This window comes from Hemiscyllium ocellatum, chromosome 7 (assembly GCF_020745735.1).
Source record: "Hemiscyllium ocellatum isolate sHemOce1 chromosome 7, sHemOce1.pat.X.cur, whole genome shotgun sequence".
NCBI lineage: Eukaryota > Metazoa > Chordata > Chondrichthyes > Orectolobiformes > Hemiscylliidae > Hemiscyllium > Hemiscyllium ocellatum.
In genome coordinates this window covers 84,177,476-84,200,795 of record NC_083407.1, presented here as the reverse complement: position 1 = coordinate 84,200,795, position 23,320 = coordinate 84,177,476, and the positions used below count along the sequence as shown (strand labels likewise).

At 39.2% G+C, this 23,320-nt stretch overlaps 1 protein-coding gene across 1 annotated transcript in view; it reads left to right on the top strand.

The window, feature by feature from the left end:
- Positions 1-23,320, top strand: part of pgap1 (post-GPI attachment to proteins inositol deacylase 1) — a 145,028-nt gene that overhangs the window by 91,139 nt on the left and 30,569 nt on the right. Inside the window, exons 20-22 of the mRNA XM_060828014.1 lie at positions 19,888-19,981; positions 21,878-21,968; positions 22,100-22,297. Coding sequence (XP_060683997.1) covers positions 19,888-19,981; positions 21,878-21,968; positions 22,100-22,297 — 383 coding nt within the window. The remainder of the gene's footprint in view (positions 1-19,887; positions 19,982-21,877; positions 21,969-22,099; positions 22,298-23,320) is intronic.

The window sequence follows — 23,320 nt, the reverse complement described above, 5'->3', positions numbered from 1 at the left end:
AAAGTTTTGGCAGTTAGACACACCCATTGTTCTGCCATTCTCGTATTCCAATCACTTAATCTGAACCGTCAACATCCTTTCTCCCCCAGCACTCCCAACACCACCCCCCCCCCCCCGCCCCCCCCCACCCCCATCCACGATTGCATAAATGCTGGCCCTCCATATTTCACTTCAGCTCTGATGAAGAGTCATCTAGACTTGAAACGTTAACTTGCTCTCTCCCCAAGGATGCTGCCTGACTCGCTGTGATCTCCAGCATGTTTTGTTTTCAGTTCAATACCAGGATGTTGTCAGCGCCCATAGAATTTGCAGTTTCCAGTGTTGCCAACCATTTATTGATATCATGTAGAGTGCGGCTGAACACTGTATTGCTGGGGACCACAGGAGAAGGCTGAGATGGATCATCCACTTGGCACTTCTGGCTGAAGATTGTTGCAAATGTTTCAGCCTTAGCTTTTGCACTGATGAGTTAGTTCTCTTCCATCTTTGAGGATGGGAATATTTGTGCAGCCTCTTTCTCCAGTGAGTTGTTTAATTATTCACCCTCATTTGCAGCTGGCTTTGGCAGGATGTGGAGTTTAGATTTGATCCGTTGGTGTGGGATTGCTTTGCTCTGTCTCTCACTTGCTGTTTATGCTGTTTAGCATGCAAGTAGTCCTAGTTGGTAGTTTCACTAGGTTGACTCCTCATTTTTAGTTATGCCTTGTGTTGCTCCTTGAATGCCCCCTCCTATACTGTCCAGGATTGATCCCCTCGCATAATGGTTGGGTGGGGGATATGTGTGCCATTAGGTTGCAGATTTCACTGGAGTACACTTCTGCTGCTGTTGGTTGCCTGTAGCAGCTCATGGGTGCCCAGACTCAAGTTGCTGGATCTGTTTGAAGTCTGTCCCGTTTGGCATGGAGATAATGCCACACATTATATTGGAGGCTATTATTGTGAAGGTGGGATTTTGTCTCCACAAGAACTGTGCGGTGGCCACTCTTACTGATACTATCTGTAGCTACAGATTGGTAAAGAGGAGGTCAAGTATGTTTTTCCCTCTTGGATCCCTTATCACCTCCTGCAGACCCAGTCTAGCAGCTATGCCTTTTAGGACCTGACCAGTTCAATCAGTAGTGCTGCTTCTGAGCCATTCTTGGTGGTGGACATTGAAATTCCTCACCCAGAGTATATTTTGTGCCTTGCCACCCTCGGTGCTTCTTCCAAGCATTGCTCAACATGAAGGAGTAATGACTTACCAGTTGGGGGAGGATGGTATGTGGTAATCAGCAGGAGGTTTCCTTTTCCATCTTTCATCTGAAGACATGAGATGTCATGGAGTCTGGAGTCACTGTTTAGGATTCCCAGGGCAATTCCCTCCCATCTATATACCACTGTTCTGCCACCACTGTCATGCCTCACCTGGTGGTGGGTCAGGATATTTTGGGGATGTTGATTGTGATGTTTGAGATTGTCAGGTATGATTCCATGAGTTTGACTATTTCAGGATCTTGCTTGACTATGCTGCAAGATAGCTCTTTCGTTTTGGCAGTAGCCCCCAGATTTAAGTAAGGAGGATTTTTCAGGTTTGCTAGGGCTGTTTTTGCAGTTATCTTTTCTGGTGCCTAGGTCAATGCTAGGTGGCCATTCAATTTTGTTTCTTTGTTGAGGCTTCATAGTGATTGACACAACTGAGTGGCTTGCAAGGCCACTTCAGAGGCTAGTTGAGAATCAGCCATTTTACTATGGTTCTGGAGTCAAATGTAGGCCAGACCAGGTGTCCGTGAAGGACGTTGGTGTGCCAGGTGGGTTTTACAGCAGTTCTTCATTCCAGATTTTTAAAAAAGGTGAATTCAAATTCCACAGTCTATGTGGGATTCAAAACCTGGTCCTCAGAACATCAACTGAGTTTCTGGATTAATAGTCAAGATTAGAGTGGTGCTGGAAATGCACAGCAGGTCAGGCAGCATCCGAGGAGCAGGAAAATCGATATTTCAGGTAGAACCCCTTCATCAGGAATGATGAAGGGCTCCTGCCCGAAATGCTGCCGGACCTGCTGTGCAATTCCAGCACCACTCTAATCGCCAGCATCTGCAGTCCTCACTTTCATCTTTCTAGATTAATAGTCTAGCAATAATAGTATTAGGCCATTGCTTCCACATGTATTACCCACATTTGCCCAAATGATTGTTAATTTTGTCCTAAGTTATCATTTCTAGAAACTTCACCACAACCCAAGATAAGTTGACTAAGCCTGTTGTTTCTGGGTTTTTCTTTGCATCCTTTTTAAACTGTTTACTTCCACTGAAATTGCATCAGGAGGTGGAGAAGTCAGCATTTCGGCAGTTTGTTGTTTCTCCACTGAAATTGCAACATCTGTTTAGACTTCTTTCCCCCGTCATTTGACGACTACCCTCCTTCCATCTTCTTTCCTGCAGCAAAGTTGTATTTGAGAACCATGAAGCATGCTCTCTGCACTATTGTGCAATTACTAAGCCTTTCTTTCCTGCTCAGAGTGTCTTTCTGTGCCAATTCCAACACCCACTGCAGCTACATTAGCTGGTGCAGGCTGACTGTGGTGCTAGCCTTGTGCATTAAACAAGTCTTGACATAATAAAGTGAATGTTGTACAAGCAGCAAGGCAATTCAGAGGAGACATGTTGGTTGCAGAGGTAGTTTTTGACATGAATACTGAAAATGTCTTTGGCAAATCTCATTGCTAAAAGACCCATCTTTATAAAGTGCCTGGTAAATGGGTTGAATGGATGACCAATGAAGATGATCCGTATCTCTATAAAAGATTAACACGGTCACTGATGTCTTCTCAGGGCATGGTACCTGAGGTGAGAGAGAGCTTTGCATCCTGCCTGCATCGGTAGGAATCAGTGCATGTTTATCCCACATGGTGATCTTTACCCCCATTTTCCGACCTTGTGCAATTTCTTACATTCCATACCCACCTGATAACGATTCAGCCCTTACTTAGCCACAGTGTACTGCATTTACTGAAGTATACAAAACTGTGAAGTACAATAATAAAATTCAAACTCTGCTCGCGTTTAACACCTCAATTTTTCTATCTTCCGTCACCAGCTCCTTTTACATACACCTCCCAACAAGAGAATCAGCAATCACATGATTATGTTTGAAAATAGCTCTGCTGATGGTTAACATTTCCTTTGAGGCATTTTCAATATTCATGTCAAAATCCACCACTCTGCAACCAACCTGTCTTCTCTGAATTACTTTGCTGATTGTCCAACATTCGCTTCATTGTGTTAAAACTTGTTTAATGCACAAAGCTAGTATTTTGTTCAGGACCTGAACGAGGTGAAATTGGCACATTTCAAAATCACAGGTATAATCCTTTCCAGAGGACCATGTTTTCTGGTGTGACTGAAGTCCTTGCATGGTAAAAACTGTATCTTTATATTTTTGTCCTTTTTAGAACTGTGGTCTGAAATGTAAAAGAACTGTTTTAAAACCACTGACCTCAAAGGATAGCTACATCTTTTGAATGCAAGGAATTTGATACTTATAAATCCTGTTTGAATAGCTGTGGGTGTGCAATGTGTATAGTGTATAGTAATGTGCAAATAAACTGGAACAGAGAGGTTATTTATGAATGAAGCTTTTAAGTGTGAACTGGGGGCCAATTATCAATGGTAAAGATCCTCTGTCTGCCAACAACTATGTGATTAGTTGTCTTGTAGAGTTTACTTAATTTAGTTTGAATCTAATTACCTGTAATAAGTGTTAAGTACAGACACCGTCCCTGCTTTCAGAAACTCAGGTTGCATGGGGATTTTGCATTTTTCTTTTAAGAGCTTTAACTATTGAGGTATTTCCAGGAATAGCAGGGCTTGATTTCCAATAAGTTACCCCAATCAATCAAGATTGTACACTCAGCAAGAAAGTGGAGATGGATGCTATTATTTGCTGTGGTATGACAAGCAACTAGCATTCCAAGTGTACTATGGCTTATTTTTGGTAGATTGTTCATGTTGTCTCCTGGTATACCGGCCCATGACACCATATATCAAAACATGTTTAATTGGTGAGAGGTGATTTCCTTGTGCTCATGACTCAATTAGTGCCTGAACAATGAACACTGCATTGGAATGCTAGCCACTCATCTTTTATTTCCATTTTTCACGTGTAGCAATACCCTTAAGTTTTCTGCTTGTTTGCTCTGGTTTTTCACATGCTTGTATGTAAAAAAAAAGCAACGAAACAAATTTCATGAAAATAAACATAGGTATCTTCTCCATTTGCGTTTTCTGCTGCATAAAAATGCCAGGTTAAGCTCAAATGTAGAGTAATCTCAGAAAAACCTGGTGTTTCTGCTGCTTGGATACTGAGGCCAGACTCAAAGTACAGGGAAGAGTATTTTTTTTAGGGCTGTCTTCTTTTTGGCTTGTTAATAAAATATGTTCTACAACTTGAGGTTATTGGCCAATGTGCAATAATCATTTCTGTCACAGATAACCATGGTGACAGAAGAGTGCCAGTGTGTGTTGCGTATTTGGATTTCAAAGAGGCATTAAATAAATATTACATAAATGTTTAATGCACAGAATAGGAGCTCCTGGTTTGGAGGTGATAACATACCACAAATAAAGAATTGGCTAAATAACAGGAAATAGAGATGCGATAGATGGACTATTTTCAGGTTTGCAACAAGTGGATTACAACAAGAATTGGCTGTGGCTTCTGCTGTTTATGATCTGTATTAATGATTTGGATGAAGGGACTCAAAGTATAGAGTCCAAGTTTGCAGATGATTCAGTTGTATAGAGATGAGTTAGAAAACAATTTGTGAGGAAGATACAAAGAGTTTGCAAAGGGATATAGGCTATGTAATTGAACTAAAAGAAACTGGCAGGTGGGGTATAATATATGGGAAAATGTGAGGTTGTCCATTTTGACAGGAAAAATAGTAAAGAATATTATCAAAATGGAGAGAAACTCCTGAATGCAGAGTTGATAGAAATCTCGCAAATATTCTCGCAAATGCATCACAAAAGGTTAGTACAGTAGTCCCCCCATACCCACGGGGGATACAGTCCAGGACTACTGCAGAAAGGAGTGGCCCCATTCATTTCAATGGGAAATGTACTTTCCTGGCAGCCGCCTAATCCTTGGTTTCCTGTAATATATTTGAGGCACAGTAATTGTTTTCCATGGATATGGCGGAGGGAGTGGAGTCGTCCTGTATTATGATGGAAGATGTTATGTACATCCATATATATTAATTTATTTTTGAAATTAGATTTTGAACCAGTGGAATATGAATTTAGTCTATATGTATGAAGTGTTTATGATTAACTTGTAATTATTTCTGTTGCCATGATAATTTCTGATATAAAACCGCATTACAGAGAGAGAGATTTGCAAAATTGTAATGGGAGTTTATTTACATTGGGAGAGTTTACAAGTGAACAAAGCATACAGTATACTGCGTTAAACTAGGAGATTTTAGAATGGCTTTTCAGCTTGGGAAAAACACCCATAACTTGACAAAAAGCCTTTGAGTCCCAATAGGCAGTTTACAGAAGTCTTTACTGAAGCTGAATAAGTGCCCCTGAGAGAGAGAAGTGGTTTGGGGGCAATTAAAGAAAGTGTTTACCTTAGTGTAGTGAGTTTAGTTTGAAATTTTGAGGCCCAGAAATGTTTGATTAAAACCCTGAAGGGGTTATGTAAAACTAAGAAAATCTTAGCTCAGTCACATGACACACCAAGGTAAAATCTATCCGATTCTCATGACTGGAAATTCAAACCACAATTAAGTCAAATTCTATGTGGGATAGAGAACAGAACTCTGTCTGGTGGTGTGTACTATAATAGTGTTTTTCAACTGCTGTGTCATGGCATACTAAGTGAAAAGTGTGCCTTGAAATGTTTGGGGAAGCAGTACCACTTGAGTGTTGAGGTTGCGTTCATGTTTCCGATCTCCTCCACGGTTTCAGTGTCTATTATTGAAGGCAATATCAGCTGACACCAGGTGCCCCCATCAAATATGGCTGCGCAAGCCTCCAGAGCCACACACGCATAGACTTCTGATACCGGAAACAAAATAGGTGTGCCATGGAATTGTTTGCCTCATCGAAGTATACCTTACTGCTGAAAAGGTTGGGAACTACTGCTCTAATGGGATCCTGTTGGGAATAATAGGATTAAGATTTTACCATATGTATGGAAATCTTTAAACATATGTGTAAATAGTTTGATTTATTTTCTCTTTGTTCATTTTACATAATAAACTTTTGTTTTATTGTTAAAACTAAATCTGCTGCATTGCATGCTTGTGTTTCACTGAAGGACTCTTAAAACCAAAACAAGACCTATCAAGCCAGGTTTCAGTTTAGGATCAGATGTGTAGAGTAATAACATTAACTGCAATCATAACATCTTGCAGTTGCAGCAAGTAATTAGGATGACAAATGGAATGTTGGCCTTTATTGTGAGCAGAATAGCTGAGAATTCTTGCTATAGCAGTACAGGACATTGCTGAGATGATGCCAAGAGTATTGTATGACATTTTAACTCCTTATTTAAAGAAGGTTACGTTTGCATTGGAAGCAGTTCAGAGAAAGTTCACTAGACAGGTTCCTAAGATGGAAAGGTTGTCTTGTAAAGAAAATTTGAATGGCTTGGGCCTACTTATACTTCATGAAATTTTTAAAAATGACAGGTGATCATATTGCAACATTTAGCTATCTCAGAATGCTTCGTAATGTAAATGTTGGGAGAATGTTTCCCCTCAAGGGGGAATTTACAACAACGAACACAATTTAAAAATGCATCAAATAGGTATAAGCAGGAATTTCTTCTCAGAGTCATTAATCTTTAGAATTCTATTTCCAGAAAGTAGTGGAAACTGAGTTAGACAGATGTTTGATCAACAGAGAAGTCCAGGATTACTGGGTATCAGGGCAGCAGGAAGCAGCGTGCAGTCAGGGCACAATCAGATCAGCCATGATCTGATTGAATGGCAGAGTAAGTTTCTATGGAGTGAAATGTTCCAGTCATGCTCCTAATTCTTATGTGGGGTGTGTTTGATAGGGTGGTTGGTTCTTGTCTCAGGTGGTTCATTTCAGAACATATGAGAAGCAATAACTCTAGCTACATATTGCATGCACCATAGTAGAATAGCAGTGAAATACTCTGATTTCCACTTCAGCTTTCATTGGAGATTCAATGGAACTGCAGGTCATATGATTGTTGCTCCATACCTTTGAGTCAGCATCAGTTAGATTTGATGATATATAAACTATATTGGTGTTGATGATGCAGATCCTGATGAGATCCTATTATCAATTTTTAGCTACAGCATCTTTGCTGGAACTCTGCTCTCTCTTTCCTCTCTTGCACTCCCATGTATATAATCATCCGTTGTACCTCCTGATAACTTAAGACAAAAATGTTATAATCAAAGTGGACAATAAAGTTTGAAGATTTGAGACATGTTTGAGCTGTTCTGTTATGAGCAACAAGCCTGGCAGAAAAACCATATTTTAATATTAATAATGGAAAGGTACTAGTGTACTTGTTTTTATGTTGGCAGATTGCAAAGCTAACGCACAACAACAGAACCTGAACTCATGAAGCTATTAGGAAGATGAGGGGGCCTTTTAGCACTTTGTGTCTGTCCCTTCAAGTAACCCTTGACTTATCTGTTCTTCATTTCATTCAATATTACTGTCTTTGATATGCATCAGTTAACACCCAGCAAAAACCTACTGACTTCAGACTTCAAAGTTTTAATTGAACAAACATGCATATCCTTTTTGGAGGCAAGCAGAGTAGATTTTCACCATTGTTTGGATGGTAAATATTAAATGTTTCCAGTTTAGAACGTTCTGTGCTTTATGTTGTCACTGATTATTGGAACTAACTTCATAATGAGATTGTAAGTAGATATAAGTGATGGTAAACCTTTAGTAGTAATTGTTTTGAAAAGTTCAACTGTTTATAATAATAGATCATTTACATGTTTGGGGGGGAAGGGTTTTTTCAGATACTGAATATGTGTAAAGAAGTTACAGCAGTCATATTTAGAGTCATAGAGATGTACAGCATGGAAACAGACCCTTCGGTCCAACTTGTCCATGCAGACCAGCTATCCCAACCCAATCTAGTCCCACCTACCAGCACCCAGCCCATATCCCTCCAAACCCTTCCTATTCATATACCCATTCAGATGCCTTTTAAATGTTGCAATTGCACCAGCCTCCACCACTTCCTCAGGCAGCTCATTCCACACACGCACCACCCTCTGCATGAAAAAGTTGCCCCTTATGTCTCTTTTGTATCTTTCCCCTCTCACCTTAAACCTATGCCCTCTAGTTCTGGTCTGCCCCACCTCAGGAAAAAGACCTTGTCTGTTTACCCTATCCATGTCCCTCATGATTGTATACAACTCTATAAGGTCACCCCTCAGCCTCTGATGCTCTGGGGAAAACAACCCTAGCCTATTCAACCTCTCCCTATAACTCAAATCCTCCAACCTGGCAACATCCTTGTAAATCTTTTCTGAACCCTTTCAAGTTTCACAGCATCCTTCCGATAGGCAGGAGACCAGAATTACATGCAGTATTTCAAATGTGGCCTAACCGATGTCCTATACAGCCGCAACATGACCTCCCAACTCATGCAGTCAATACTCTGTCCAATAAAGGAAAGCATACCAAACACCGCCTTCACTATCCTATCTACCTATGACTCTACTTTCATGGAGCTATGAATCTGCACTCCAAGGTCTCTTTGTTCAGCAACACTCCCTAGGACTTTATCATTAAGTGTATAAGTCCTGCTAAGATTTGTTTTCTGAAAATGCGGCACCTCGCATTTATCTAAATAAAATTCCATCTGCCGCTCCTCAACCCATTGGCTCATCTGATCAAGATCCCGTTGTAATCTGAGGTAACCTTCTTCACTATCCACTACACCTCCAATTTTGGTGTAATCTGCAAACTTACTATCTGTACACTCTAATGCTCACATCCAAATCGTTTATGTAAATCACAGAAAGTAGTGGACCTAGCACTGATCCTTGTGGCACTCCAGTCTGCAAAACCACCCGACACCACAACCCTCTGTCTTCTACCTTTGAGCCAGTTCTGTATCCAAGTGGCTAGTCCTCCTTGTATTCCATGAACTCTAACCTTGCTCCCATGGGGAACCTTGTCGAATGCCTTACTGAAGTCACGAGATCAGATACAATATTAGGATATTCTAAGCAAAGCATGTGCACGTCATTTCAAAGAAAGCATAAGTTTAAATACAGTCACATTTACTAATATCTCGTTCATGAGGTTTTTAAGTGAGATTTTATTTGCATATATTAACTCTAAATCTCCGCCTTCCCTATGAAATCTCTTCCTCAAAAGGCAAGGGAATTAAAATCTTTAAATACCTTTAAGGTAGATAACAATTGCTTCTTAATTAGCAAGGGGTTAAAATGCTTTCAACTGTGAGAGGGACTGGTGGCCTAATCAGTTTAGTCATGATCTTATTGAATGACAGAGCAGCTAACAGAGACAAGAAATAAATGGTGCCAGCCAGTGACAACTGCATCCCACAAGTGAATCAATTTTTTAAAATGGCTCAGGGGACTAATGACCTCCTCCTGTTTCTAATTTGTGTTCCTCTGCTCGTTCAAGGACAATAGGTTATTTTGGATATTAGCAAGAAATTTGAAAATTTTGAGAGCCTCATAGAACATATATTGTTTAAAGTAATGGTTCTGAAGGAGTCACTATTCATGTTACATTGGCTCCACCCATCCTACTGAAATCACACAAAGTCTGCAAGTGGAAATGACGAACTCTGCCCTAGCTTTCACAGGGAACAGATGGATTTGTTTCAACTCCGTTAGATCCTGCATACTCTGGTCACAATATATGACCAAATGAAGTTGAAACATTTGCTGTCCATGATCTCTCTGCTGCTGTGTCCAGATCACTGACAGGGTAATTCATGATTGCTTCCTGGTATAACTTATCGTTGCTTACTTCTGAAACTAGGTTGGAAATAAAAATCAAATAAGTTATTTAATAATGCAATAAACCTTCTTGTCATCTAAGGACAGTGCTTCTGTTCAATGCCAGTTTTCTAAGGTGGTGCATCCTCTATCATTGACACTATAGGCAAAGACAGGTTGATGGCAAGGAACCTCAGGCAGCCCTTACCCTGTACCACATACTGATAGAAGTAGCAAATAGTATAAGCTACCAGGTATGATCACCTAGAGAATGTCACTGGTGACTACCTTTAAAAACTTTCTTGTTTTTCCTCCCAAATCCTGACTACCTTCTCCAGCTTATTTTCCTTTTATTACTTTGTTTCTCAACCTTGTCAATTTTAATCTTTTCACCTCTCTTTAAGTAATACTGGACAAATTTATGCTCTCTTGCCCTCCTCACATTTCTGCCAACAGAGAAACTATTTTAAGCACATCACAATAACCCCAACAATGTTAACCCTTCCATGATCTCTGTGCAGTTGTGTCTAGATCACTGACAGGGCCATCCACAATTGCTTCCTGATATAACTCAATATTGCTCACTCATCACTGCTTCTGTCTGAAACTAGGCTGGAAATTAAAATCAAAGAAGTTATTTAACAATGCAGTTCAGTCTGTGTGGCACAACTTGTATACCATTTACAAGTTCACTGATGACACCACCATAGTCGGTCAAATCTCAAATGGCGATGAAATAGACTATAGGTGGGAGGTGGAAGATCTGGAAAAATGATGCACTGAGGACAACTTGCTTTCAATGCTGGCAAAACCAAGGAACTCATTACTGACTTTCGGCAGGATGTTACTCATGTCTCTCTGCACATCAACAGCACAGAGGATGGTCATTCCCAGCAAGCTTCCTTGGACTCTTCATGTGGATGCACTGGTTACAAAGGCCCAGCAATATCTCTTCTTCCTTGGGCAACTGAGGAAATTTGGCATGACAGCAAATACACTTGCCAACTTTTATAGGTGCGCTATTGAGAGCATTCTTTCTGCATGTATCACAAGCTGGTATGGCAACTGTACCATTCGAGATCAGAGATGGTTACGGAGAATGGTGAACTTGGCCTGGAGAATCACAAAGGCCAACCTCCCATCTATAGAATCCATCTGCCAGGCCCACTGTCAAGGAAAGGCCGCCAGTATTCTCAAAGATCCATCCCACCCTGGCAATGTTTTTCTAAAACCAAGGAGAAGGTTCAGAAGCCTGAACAAATGCACCAGCCAATTTCGAAACAGTTTCTACCCTACCGTTGTTAGAATACTGAATGGACTCACAAAAACTTAACATTCACCTGTACATGTGTTTTTGTTTTTGCCGCTATTTACCTATAATTTACTTATGTATGCTACTTAATCATTTGATCTGCCTGTATTGCTTGCAAGACAAAGCTTTTCATTGTGCCTTGGTACATGTGACAATAAATTCAATTCAGTTCAACTTCATAGTTTATGACAATACTTTCGTTATTGTTCAAAATGTTGGCAGAGGTTATGAACTCTTAGTTCAGTACACAGTCTATTTAATAAAGGCTTTGGAAACCTATACTTATAGATAAGTAGTTCAAGCATTGTACTGTACTTAGGCACAAACTGTAAGGTACTTTGAACAAGGGGACAGAATACCATTTTTGAACATTTTATATTGTTAATCAAGCCAAAACTGCCCATATTGTGAAATATTCACTAACGCTGACAAATTGCAGCCCCAGCAGCAAGCCGAGGCATTAGACCTTCCTTTTTTTTCAGGTTTTCCTCTTTGAATATCTTGACTTTGGTCTATATGGATAGATTTAGATAAAGAATATATTTATTTTGAGAAATTTACTCACTGAGATTTCTTGGCCATAGATATGCCTTTATCAACAGCTATAAACCACAGTGACCCGTTTCTGGGAGGGGCATTGAAAAGAAGTTTCAGGTAACGATCTGAGTTCCACTATAATGTCACAATGACACCTGGACTAAGGCCCATCAATATAAAGCTTCGAATCACCGCAGTTCCAACAAAACACACTTCACTGAGCTTTTAAACAAGTAAGCAAAGGAAACAGTTTACTCGGAAATTACAAAGTAATTATACTCTGATGCTCCCTCTTTCCCAAACATTCTGTTGATGGTCCTAGAGTATCACCAGACATTTTTGTTTCTAAAAATCATTCATTAACTATTCTCAAAACTGCAGGAGAGTCTCATTCCTCATGAGAATCAGACTGTTCAATAATAGAACTCCGACATTTGAGACAGAAAGTTGTGGGTTCAAGTCACGGAGAGTACAGGATCTAAGCAGGGATTACAGCTCGTCAGCAAGAGAATGCTGCATTGTTGTGGCAATATTGTTCTTTGACATCCATGATTAAACATAGTCCATGAGGGGCTGTAGGCATCTTCTCTGTTCACTACAATTCTGTACACCACTGTCATGCCTCCTGTCTGATGTTGTTCACCCAGCCATTTTCCAACCTGACCAGTCCTTTCCTCATGGTCAAACTTTCACAACACGCGACAACACTTAGCTCACTTGGTCCAAAGGTTGTACTTACTTAATTTTTCCATCTCGCCTCCAGCTAAGATCCTGAAAGATACTGGGATTCCCATTTCCCAAGGACAGATTCCTTGGTTCTTCACTCTGGTCAGCTGATTCTAAAAGCCAGAGCCACATTTCAGTACCTACAATCTACTTCTCATCAGCCTTATTCAAGATCCAGTTCTCACACTCACTCATTTTAATAACCCACACCAGGATTTTACAAATTGCTTTTTCAAGTCCACATGCACTTTGAACAAGTTGTTAGACTTATCTACTCAACTGGATGTGGCAGATTCTGTCGTACTGTTATCAGCAAGAGCAGAGGCCTTCATTTTGTTGCCATGCCAATATTACCCCCAACAGTCATTCCTAAAACAGATTAGCTGGTAATTATTTTGTTGCAATTGGTTAGAGCTTCCTCTACACAAATTGATCAGTGGCTTGAAATTGGCAATAAAGTGCTTTTGGACATCATGAGCGTGTAAAAGACACTATATAGATATAGTTTCTTTGATTTTTTTTAATCTATGGTTTTTTAAGAGAAGTTGCTGTTTTCTTCTTTTGTTCTTGCTGCTGCTGCTTTAGTATTATTATAACTGCTGCATTTTCAGGTAAGTGACAATTTCAAGGCACTGTTCAAAGCCACTTTTTAATGTTATTTTAGCAACTTAAGTGTTTGCTTTGTGCTTTATGCCAGTCCAGGACAGTTGTTTCCTGAAGCTATTTGAGTACCCATATTCACCTAAACTAACCACCAATTTAAGATAATGAGTTGAGCTCATAGTATGGCTCATTTACCTTTGTTAGAATCTACATGTATTTGTGCACAAGGATCTATTCTGTGTAAACAAAAGGAATATTTTCAAGCTGCGTGTCTGTTTTGAGTTACCCAGCAACTTAGGGGGGCCTATAGTTCTGTGTTTTCTCCATGGTAATGTCTCAGCCAATCATAGTCAACATGCCAACCAATCAGTACCCTTTTCTCCGGCGTATAAATTGTGATGGTTTAAATCTTGACGTTCTTGCATTTGCCCTTATCAGTGCAAGACTGACAGTTTTGACAATATCTTTTCTGTGATATTCAAGTTCAGAAAACTACATGAGCTAATTTCTTAGTTTTCTGCTGTTTGCTTAAAAATAAAAATGATTTTAAGTTTTGTGAACTTAATTTAGCTAACAAGTTATTTTTTTTTTGCTCTTTGCACTCATTTTTAAATGCCTGGAAGATGGATTGTCTAATTTTGGAGATATTTTGAAATACTGCAATCTGAAAATATCCAACATTGTCAGGAACTATATTTTACTAAATCATTGAAAAAGATGCTTTTTTTGAAACTAATGGTTTTACAATTATTACAATTATCCGCCAAGTATCTGCATGATTGCTATGAACATTCTTTTAGTATTTAATCTATATTCAGGCTTGATTATCAATCTCCCAGAGATTGGGATAAAGAGTATGACAGCTTTCAAAACCTGTGTGGATATGTACATTTGGTCCTTGGCTACTTTCTTCCCTCAGCCACCACACAATGCAACTCTCATCCACAAAGCTGTCAATCTCCATCTCAACTCATCACCCTCTCTGTCCTGCATTCATTGTCCTCTCCCTTAGTCTCTCCCTCTATTTAAACTGCTTAATCCATATTCAAAGCCACCTTCTTAGTGTTGCCATTTTATATAACTTAGCTAGTCCAATATTTGTTTTTGTCACAAAACAGAAATTGCTGGAAAAGCTCAGCTGGTCTTTGGAGAGAAATCAGAGTTAATGTTTTGAGTCGAGTAACTCTTCCTCAGAACGCATCAGGAATATCCTCCTTGTGTCTAAGCTGTCAAGTCCTTCTTACAATTTTAGAGGTTTCTATCTGATTGCACACTCCCCCATATCCAACTGTTCTACAATCCAGTGAATACAATGCTAACCAACTCAATAGCACCTCATATGTCACTTCTGCCATCCAAGGAATCAATTTAGTAAACTTTCTTCACACGCACCCTATTGCAAGAAGATCCTTCCTCAGATAAGAAGACTAAAACCGTGTGCACTATTCCAGGTGTGATCTCAGCAGTGCCTCATATTTTAATCATTTCCTTGTATCACTCTTCATCCACATCTCCTTTCCACCTCCAATCTTACTTCCTTCTGTCTCCATCCCTGAACAAAATCTATCTCACAATTTTTAAAAAATCCTCTACTATGTAGCCTTTGGTCATCACAATGTTTTGGCAGTATGATTTGCTCTATGTGATCATCACCTCCACTTCTGATCAGAAGCATTCAGGGACATTTGACATTTTGGATAGACAGGAAGGAAGAAAAAAGTTTTGGGATGGCACTGTTAATAAGAAGTGAAATGAGTACAGTTGTGAGAGACGATCTGGGCTCAGATGATGTATGGAGTAAATTATAAAAACATAGAAGCATAGCAAATAAGACTAGGAGGAGGCCATTTGACCCTTTGAACCTGGTATGCCATTTTCAAGATCATGGCTGATCATCCAACTCAATAGCCTAATCCTGCTTTCTCCCCATAACTTTAAATCCCATTTGCCCCAAGTGCTATATCTAGCCACCCCCGAATACATTCAATGTTTTGGCATAAACTACAACCTGAGGTAATGAATTTCACAGGCTCTGGGTGAAGGAATCTCTCCTCATCTCCATCCTAAATGGTCTACCCGGAATCCTCAGATTATGATCTTTGGTTCTGGGCATACCCATCATCAGGCATATCCTCCCTGTATCTACCCTGTCTAGTCCTGTTCGAATTTTATAAGTCTATATGAGATCCCCTCCATTCATCTGAACTCCAGTGAAGACAATCCGAACCTCATAGATCTCTCCTCATACGTCAGTTTAAAAAATAGCAAGAGAAAGAAGGAGTAGTGTATCGAGCACTAAATGGTAGCTATACTGTAAGAAAGGGTATAAATCAACAATTAATTAGAGCATGTAGAAAGATTAGAGCAATAATTATGGATAACTTTAATCTTGTTGATTGGGTCAATCAATTTTGAAAGGTTAACTACAACAATGAATTCATACAATGCATTAGAGATAGTTTCCTAGAGCAGTGTGTCATAGAGCCAATCATGTGCAGGCTCTCTTGGAGCTGGTAATGGGTAATGAGGCAATAGGATCCAATAAATGACCTGACTAAAAGATTCCTGACGAGTTAATGATCATATATGATAGAATTTAATATTCTGTTTGAGAGTGAGAAACAACCGTGTTTAACTTAAATATAGGGAATTGCAATGAAATAAGGTCAGAGTTCGCTTAAAGTGGACGGGGCAGATAGATTAGCAGGAAAGGAAGCCAGCAGTAGCAGACATTTAAGAAGGTAGTTAATGACCCTTAGCAAAAATATATCCCAATAAAGAGGAAAGATGCATAGAGAGGAATAAACCAATCATGGTTACCCAGGGAAGTTAAGGAAAGACAAAGCATATAAGGAGGCTAAAGTCAGTGATAGTCCTGAAGACTGGGATAAAATCAGAATCAACCAAAGGAGGACTAAAAGATAATAAAGAGAGGAAATAACCTACACATTTTTGGACTGTGGGAGAAAACCCATGCGGACAGGGGTGGCGGGGTGGCACAGTGGCTCAGTGGTTACCACTGCTGCCTCTTAGTCCCGGGAACACAGGTTCAGTTTCAGCCTCAGGTGACTGTATGTATGGAGTGTGCATGTTCTTCCCACGTCTGCATGAGTGTCTTCTGGGGGCTCTGGTTTTCTCTCAGAGTCCAAAGATGTGCAAGTTAGTTGAATTGGCCATGCTAACTTGCCCATATTGTCCAGGGATGTGCAGGTTAGCCATAGGAAATGCAGGGTTATAGGGATAACTTGGTGGGTTGGGTCTGGGTGGGATGCTGTTTAGAGGGTCAGTGCTGACTCAATGGGCCAAATGGCCTGCTTTTACATTGTAGGGGTTCTATGATAACTATATAAAAAGGAAGTGTGGGCCCCTTAGAAAATGAGCCTGGGGGGATAGATTTAGAGACAAGGAAATGGCAGAGGAGTAAACAGATATTTTGCATCATTCTCTATGTTGAAAGATACTTCAAATAATACGAAAGAATACAGGAGGCAGAAGTAAGTACCATCACCGAGAGTGTAGAAGTAATATAAGACAAATTAATGGGATTAAAAACAGATAAGTCACTTGGGTCTAATGGCTTGCAACCTAGTATCTTAAATGAAGTAGCTACAGTGATAATGGATGTGGTGATTGTAGTTTTCCAAAAATCATTGAAGTTAAGGAAGTTGCGGAGTATTGGAAAACTGCCAATGTGACACCTCTGCTCAAAAGAGAGGGAAGCAAAAAGTGGGTAACTATAGGTTGATTAGCCTAATACCTATTGGAAAGATGTTGGAATAATTGTTAAGTAAGTAATAGCAGCACATAGGAAAAATCACAATCTAAAGAAGGACAGTCAGCATGGCTCATGAAAGGGAAATTATGCCTCAACCAGAGAGGATAGATGTGTTATATTTGAATTTCTGAAAAGTGTTCATAGGATACCTCACAAAAGGTGAGAGCCCATGGTGTTGAAGATATTATATTGGCATGGATAGACAGTTGGCTAATGGGCAGGAAACAACAAATTAGTGTAAGGGTTCTTTTTCAGATTGAAGACTTGTAATTAGTGGGATCCCACAGGATCAGTGCTATGACCCCAACTGTGTACAGTAGATATTAATAACTTGAAAGAAGGAAGCAAATGTACTGTAGCCAGATTTGTAAACAAAACAATAAGTGGGAAGACAAATTATGAGAGGGTTGCAAACAGTTTGCAGAGAGATATTGGTAGGTTAAGGAAATGGGGAAAATATTAGCAAATAGAGTATAATTTGGAAAAATCTGGAATTGTTCATTTCAGAAGGGAGAGCAAAAGAACAGTATTATTTAAACGGAGAAAAAAACTACAGAAAGCTGCAGCACAAAGGGACTTGGAGATACATGTGCATGAAATGCAGGAAGTTAGCACACAGGTGGAGCAGGTAATCGGAAAGGTTAATGGAATGTGGCATTTATTTCAACAGAGTTGGAATATAAGAGTAGAGAAGTCTTAAGTATTGTGAGTAGGTTTGGTCCCCATATTTTATTTCAGTAGAGACAGTTCAGAGAAGATCCACTAGGATAATCGCTGGCATGGAGGGATTATCTTTTGTGCAATAGGTGAGCAGGGGTTGTGACTGTACTTATTGGAATTTAGAAGAATGAGAAGTGATCTCTTTGAAAAATATTGGATTCTTAATGGGCTTGACAGGGTAAATACTGAGGGTTTATTTCCCTTCATGGAGAGTCTAGGAATTAGGCGGTGAGAAGTTAAGACACAAACTCTTCTGGATCAGTGGCATTATCTCTACCACTGAGCTAGGAGGCCAGGTTTCTAGCCCCACTTTCTTCAGATTTGTGTAATTGCATCTCTGAACAGGTGTTAGAAACTATCTCAGAAGCTTATAATTTTCCTCATTAACATTGAGACCATTCAGTTGATTGTTTTGGCCACTTTGTCCCTTTGCCATCAGCCAAGATGACCACAAGGTCTTGCTTTAGGGAACTACTGTCCTTAAACTAAAACTTTATGATGGTTTGCTCCAAACTTCCCTCATTTCTTGTCTGAGTTCATTGTGTTTGCGATCTGCATCTTGCTTCTTTGTTCTCATTTTTAGTAAATAGCTGACAATCCAGCATCCTTTGCCTGGCCTCCATGCTAGTTAATATTATTAATGGTCGTTCAGATATTGTTCCTATCTCCTTTAAAACTGCAGAGGTCACCCCTGTCCTTAAGAAAAAACAAGCCGCCCTTGACCTCAACATCTTTGTAAAGTACTACACAATCGCCAACACCCAGTTTTCTTTATTAGGTCATTGAGTATGTTGGTGGTTCCCAAATCCTTGCTATTTTTTCCAAAAACTCAATTTTGAGTCTCTTTGATTTACACTATGTCACAATACCAACATGTCTCTTATTCAAGTCTCAAATAATACCCTGTCTGACTGTGACAAAGGTAAATTATCCTTCCTCCTATTTTACAGTTTTTGAACTTAGCTTTTTCCATTCTTACCTAATCACAGGCAGAATATAAGCTGCATTGACTTATTTTCTTGCTCCCATGCTATTAACGCTGGGGTCCCTTGAGAATGTTTTTCTCCGCCCCCTTCAGTTTCGCAACTGCATACTGACCCTTGATGGTATCCAAAAACAGCTAGTTTCCACGTAAACATGATTGACAGCTAGCAGAACCTTGCTTCCACCTCCACTGTCATTAAAAACAACAAACCATTTATCCTATGCGATACTAAATAAGCAGAAATTCCCATCAGTTAATTTATGGGAATACCAAATACATTGATGTTGGACCCACTATAAATTCTATTCCTAGTTATTGATTCCAGCCCTCTCCCTGGCAACTGTCTGAAAGTGAACCAGACTGTTCACAACTTTGGTGTCAAATTTGATCCTGAGATGAACTTTTTATTGCATATTCACATCATCATGAAGATTGCCTGTTTCTACCTCGAGAACATTTGCTTGAATCTATCTCTCCGTCAGCCTATCTGCTACTAAACCCCTTACCTCCATGCCTTTGTTACCTCAACGTTTGACTATTGCAGCATTGTCCTGACCACCAAACTACCTTCTACTGTCCAAAAAAAATGGTGATCTAATATTCTACTTTCCATGTTCGTTCTTGCACCATGTCCCATTCACCATTAACCCTCTGCTTACTCTCCTGCACAAGCTTCAGTCTCAATTTTGAAACCTCTTCATTATTGCTTTAAATCCATATGCTTGCCCATCCATATCCCTATGGACTCTTCCAGCCCCACAACTCTGCAGGATGAAAGTGCATTCATCAAATTTTGCAGTCCAATTTTAATTGTTTCACCACTGGTCGCCATATCTTCAACTGCATGGGCTCCAAAACCTTAAACTTGCTTTGTAAACTTCTCCAAATCTCTACCCTTCTTTCCTCCTTTAAGATGCCCTTTATGACAACATTTTTAGTCAAGTGCTATCATTTTACCTTGTGTCTCAATGTCAAAATTTAATTTATTGTTCGCCCTTGAAAGCACCTTGGGGTATTTTATTTTGTTAGGTATTTTGTGTATATAAATTGTGGTTAGTAGAAGCTTAAACTTAACAAACTAGTTTCTAATGGGCCATGTTCTGGTAATCTGGATATGTGATTACTTAACCATTTAAAAAGCTGTGTATATAAGGGCAGTGTGTCTGCTCATTTTGTATTTGTTAATTACTTAAGTGTAGCTTCTGTGCTCAAGTATAATCTTGAACAAGAATATTTGTGAATTGTTACCTTTTTCCCCCCAGCTGATCAGATTCCATGGTATACATCTGCCTACATATGTTGTTGTGAACATTCTATTAGCATTTGGAAGACAATTAATCCATCTTTATTCTGAAGGTAACAAACAAATAAATACCTGTACTGTAATAAAAACAAAAATTGCTGGAGAAACTCAGTAAGTCTAGACGCATCTGGGAAGAAAACAGAGTTAATATTTTGAATCTGGTGGCACCGTATGAGAACTGATAGCAGCTAGGAAAAGATGATATTTTGCTTTTGTTATGAGAGGGCAGAGGTGTAGAAGAAGATAGAGAGGAGGTATTCTGATCACTTTAGCAATAGATTGCCTAATTCTGAAACAGAATGCTGGGAGTTAAGCCCATGTTAGCAACTCTGTTTGGCACACCTAGTTCCAAGTAACTGTCTAGAAATTCAAGAACTAACCAGCCTGTTTTCTAAAAACATAGTGAACAGGAAATCTACTTCTTTAGTGGACAAAGAAATGCATGAGGATTGAATGAAGAGTACGTGAAAGGAAAGTATACATATTTTAAAAGTGTAGTCATGATACAAATTTGATAATTGTACAAAACTCTTACATCCAAGCTGCAGTTATCTTTCAAGATATGGTTCATCCTCTTTCAACCAGAAGTTGATGAGTTTCAAATATATTTTCATTAGTTGTTCCTATTCTGGGTTGATTTTTCATTGCTTGACTGGTTAGTTCCATATAGCCATATGAAAGCAGAATCTTTCAGTTCAGGTAAGAGAAATAGTGTGAATTCTACCTGAATAGTGTCTCATAGTGTAGTGTTTCTCCATCAGTGGGATACGAAGGTCATCTAGTTGGGACCTCCAAGATTTACATGTTTACCAATGAAATGCAACCACAGGCTTCTCACTGGTTATTAAATCATTGTCTAATTTTTTTTAACAACTTAGCGATAAAACATATTCCAGTGAAAATCATTGCAATTTTAATGCCCTACAAATTTCCATTCATGGTTAATACAATACTAAACTGCTTGTAAACATAAACGCACACTCCTTGGAAAAAATAGTGTTTTGTTTTTATCGTGGTGGGACTATGGTTTTTTGACAAAATAGTTGGTTGCATAGAGGATGCAAAGGGCTGAGAATCAATATCCTTGTGGACAACCAACCAAATAGTAATGTAGCCTTTGATGTGACCTGTGTTCCACTATGAGGTTGGAGTTGAGAAAATCATGAAAAATATAGGGTGGAGTGGGACATTCATGCTAGTTTTGGCTAACTGGCTTGACGTATATTCTATGCAATACTATGCATTATAATGACATGGCAGTGTTTGAATTACTTGCCTCTGTTTAATAATGGGCTGGATGTTGCGGCAGTAGCACTTGCCGCTGACCTTGAAGAAAGCTGTCCATAAAGATCGAGTGATATCTGGCAAGGATTTCCTTTTTCTCAATGACAGTTTAAATATGTTCAAGTAAAGGCGATTTCTAGACATCTGGCAGAAATGGTACCAATATTCAAGGTAAGTAACCAAAGACATTTAAGTATTTTCACAGATAGCAAATCAGAAAATTAAAAGGTCTGATTCTTCTTCACATTTAATTTAAATTTTCAGATAGCAAAATAAATGATTATGATTCAAGTAGAGGTTAAGATGTGAAAAAGTTAAATTTAATAAAAAAAACTATTTTCCAAGTACATGGAATTGTTTTCATCAAGGAGAAATGTAATATTTCATACATTGAAAACTAGATTTTCATTTGGCTGGTGAGGATGATGAAATTTGTGCACTGCTGAAAATTTGATTACACCTTAGTCAACAAGGTGTAATTTTTTAATGGATTTTCACAGCTAGGCTAACCACATAAAACTTGAAGTTAGTGTTAATTCAGCACTCATGAGTTTCACTGTGAGCTACCTTTAACAAGCACCAGTTACAGAAGCATAGACTCACTGGTGGTAGCTTTTAGATTTCTGTTATTCTGCATTTAGAATATATTTACGTTCTGTTTGCAGGTCACTGTTTGGACTTCAATAGTGCCTTAAATGCGGCATCAAAACCATATAAAGTAATTCCATTTATCAATTTGGTAATTTTTCTTTTAAGGTAAGCATTTGAAATTCAGTTTAATGAAAAATATTTTAAAATTGTTTGGTACTTTTTTTTTCATAAATTCTCCATTTCAAGTGTGTTATTCTACTTAGTAACTGAGATCAAGGAGTATGTTTTTCTTACAGATATGACTGGTTTAAGGAGACATGGTCTAATCTCATGTTGCCTGAGATTGATGTCCTTCCTTCAAATGAGCAAGGAATCGCTTACCCGATGATATCTATTCTCCTTTTCCTATTTGGAACAGCTATTGCCTATTGGAATGGAATATTCTTGCGTGTCTTACTTAGGCAGCTTTCCTTCTTGTGGTCAATCTTTCAAAGGTAAGGCGTCTCTTAATGTGTGCACTAGGTGAGGACTAAGGGGGAATCTCTTGTCTGTAGCTCCACGTACATGACCATCATTAAGTGTAGCATGTGTTTATCATTTTCTGGGAAGATGGCTCCTCAACCCTCCTTGATTAAGATATTTACTCACATCTCAACTTTAGTACTGTGTTCTTTAGCATGCATCCTACACACACTAGGTATGTCTCAATACCACAGCAAACATATCCAGGGGCCAGGAATAGAATTTTCGAAAAGAGACTTCCGTCCTTTGAGGTGCCCAATGACCCCTATATGTCAACCTGAATCAACACCTATAAACAGATTGTTTGTGATGATATTGCAGTTTGTAGGTTCTCGCTATGAACAAATTAACCATCGAGTTTCCTGCATTTCTACAAAGTGATTTGGGCTGCCATGAAGTGATGAAAGATGCTATACAAATGCAAGTTCTTTCATACTAGTTGTCAGTACAGCTGAGATTTGAATCAAAATAAGATAATAGGACCATAAGACATAGGAGTGGAAGTAAGGCCATTTGGCCCATCGAGTCCACTCAGCCATTCAATCATGGCTGATGGGCATTTCAACTCCACTTAACCGCACTCTCCCTGTTGTCCTTAATTCCTTGCGAGATCAGGGATTTATCAATCTCTGCCTTGAAGACAATCAATATCCTGGGCCTCCACTGCGCTCTGTGGCATTGATTTCCACAGGCCCATCACTCTCTGGCTGAAGAAATGTCTCCTCATTTCCATTCTAAATTGACCCCATCTAATTCTAAGGCTGTGTCCATGGGTCCTAGTCTCCTCACCTAACGGAAACAAATTCCTAGCGTCCATCCTTTCTAAGCCATGCATTAACTTGTAAGCTTTTATTAGATCTCCCCTCAATCTTCTAAACGCTAATGAATACAATACCAGGATCCTCAGCCGATCATCATGTGTTAAGCCTACCATTCCAGAGATCATCCATGTGAATCTCAGCTTGACATGCTCCAGTGTCAGTATGTCTTTCCTG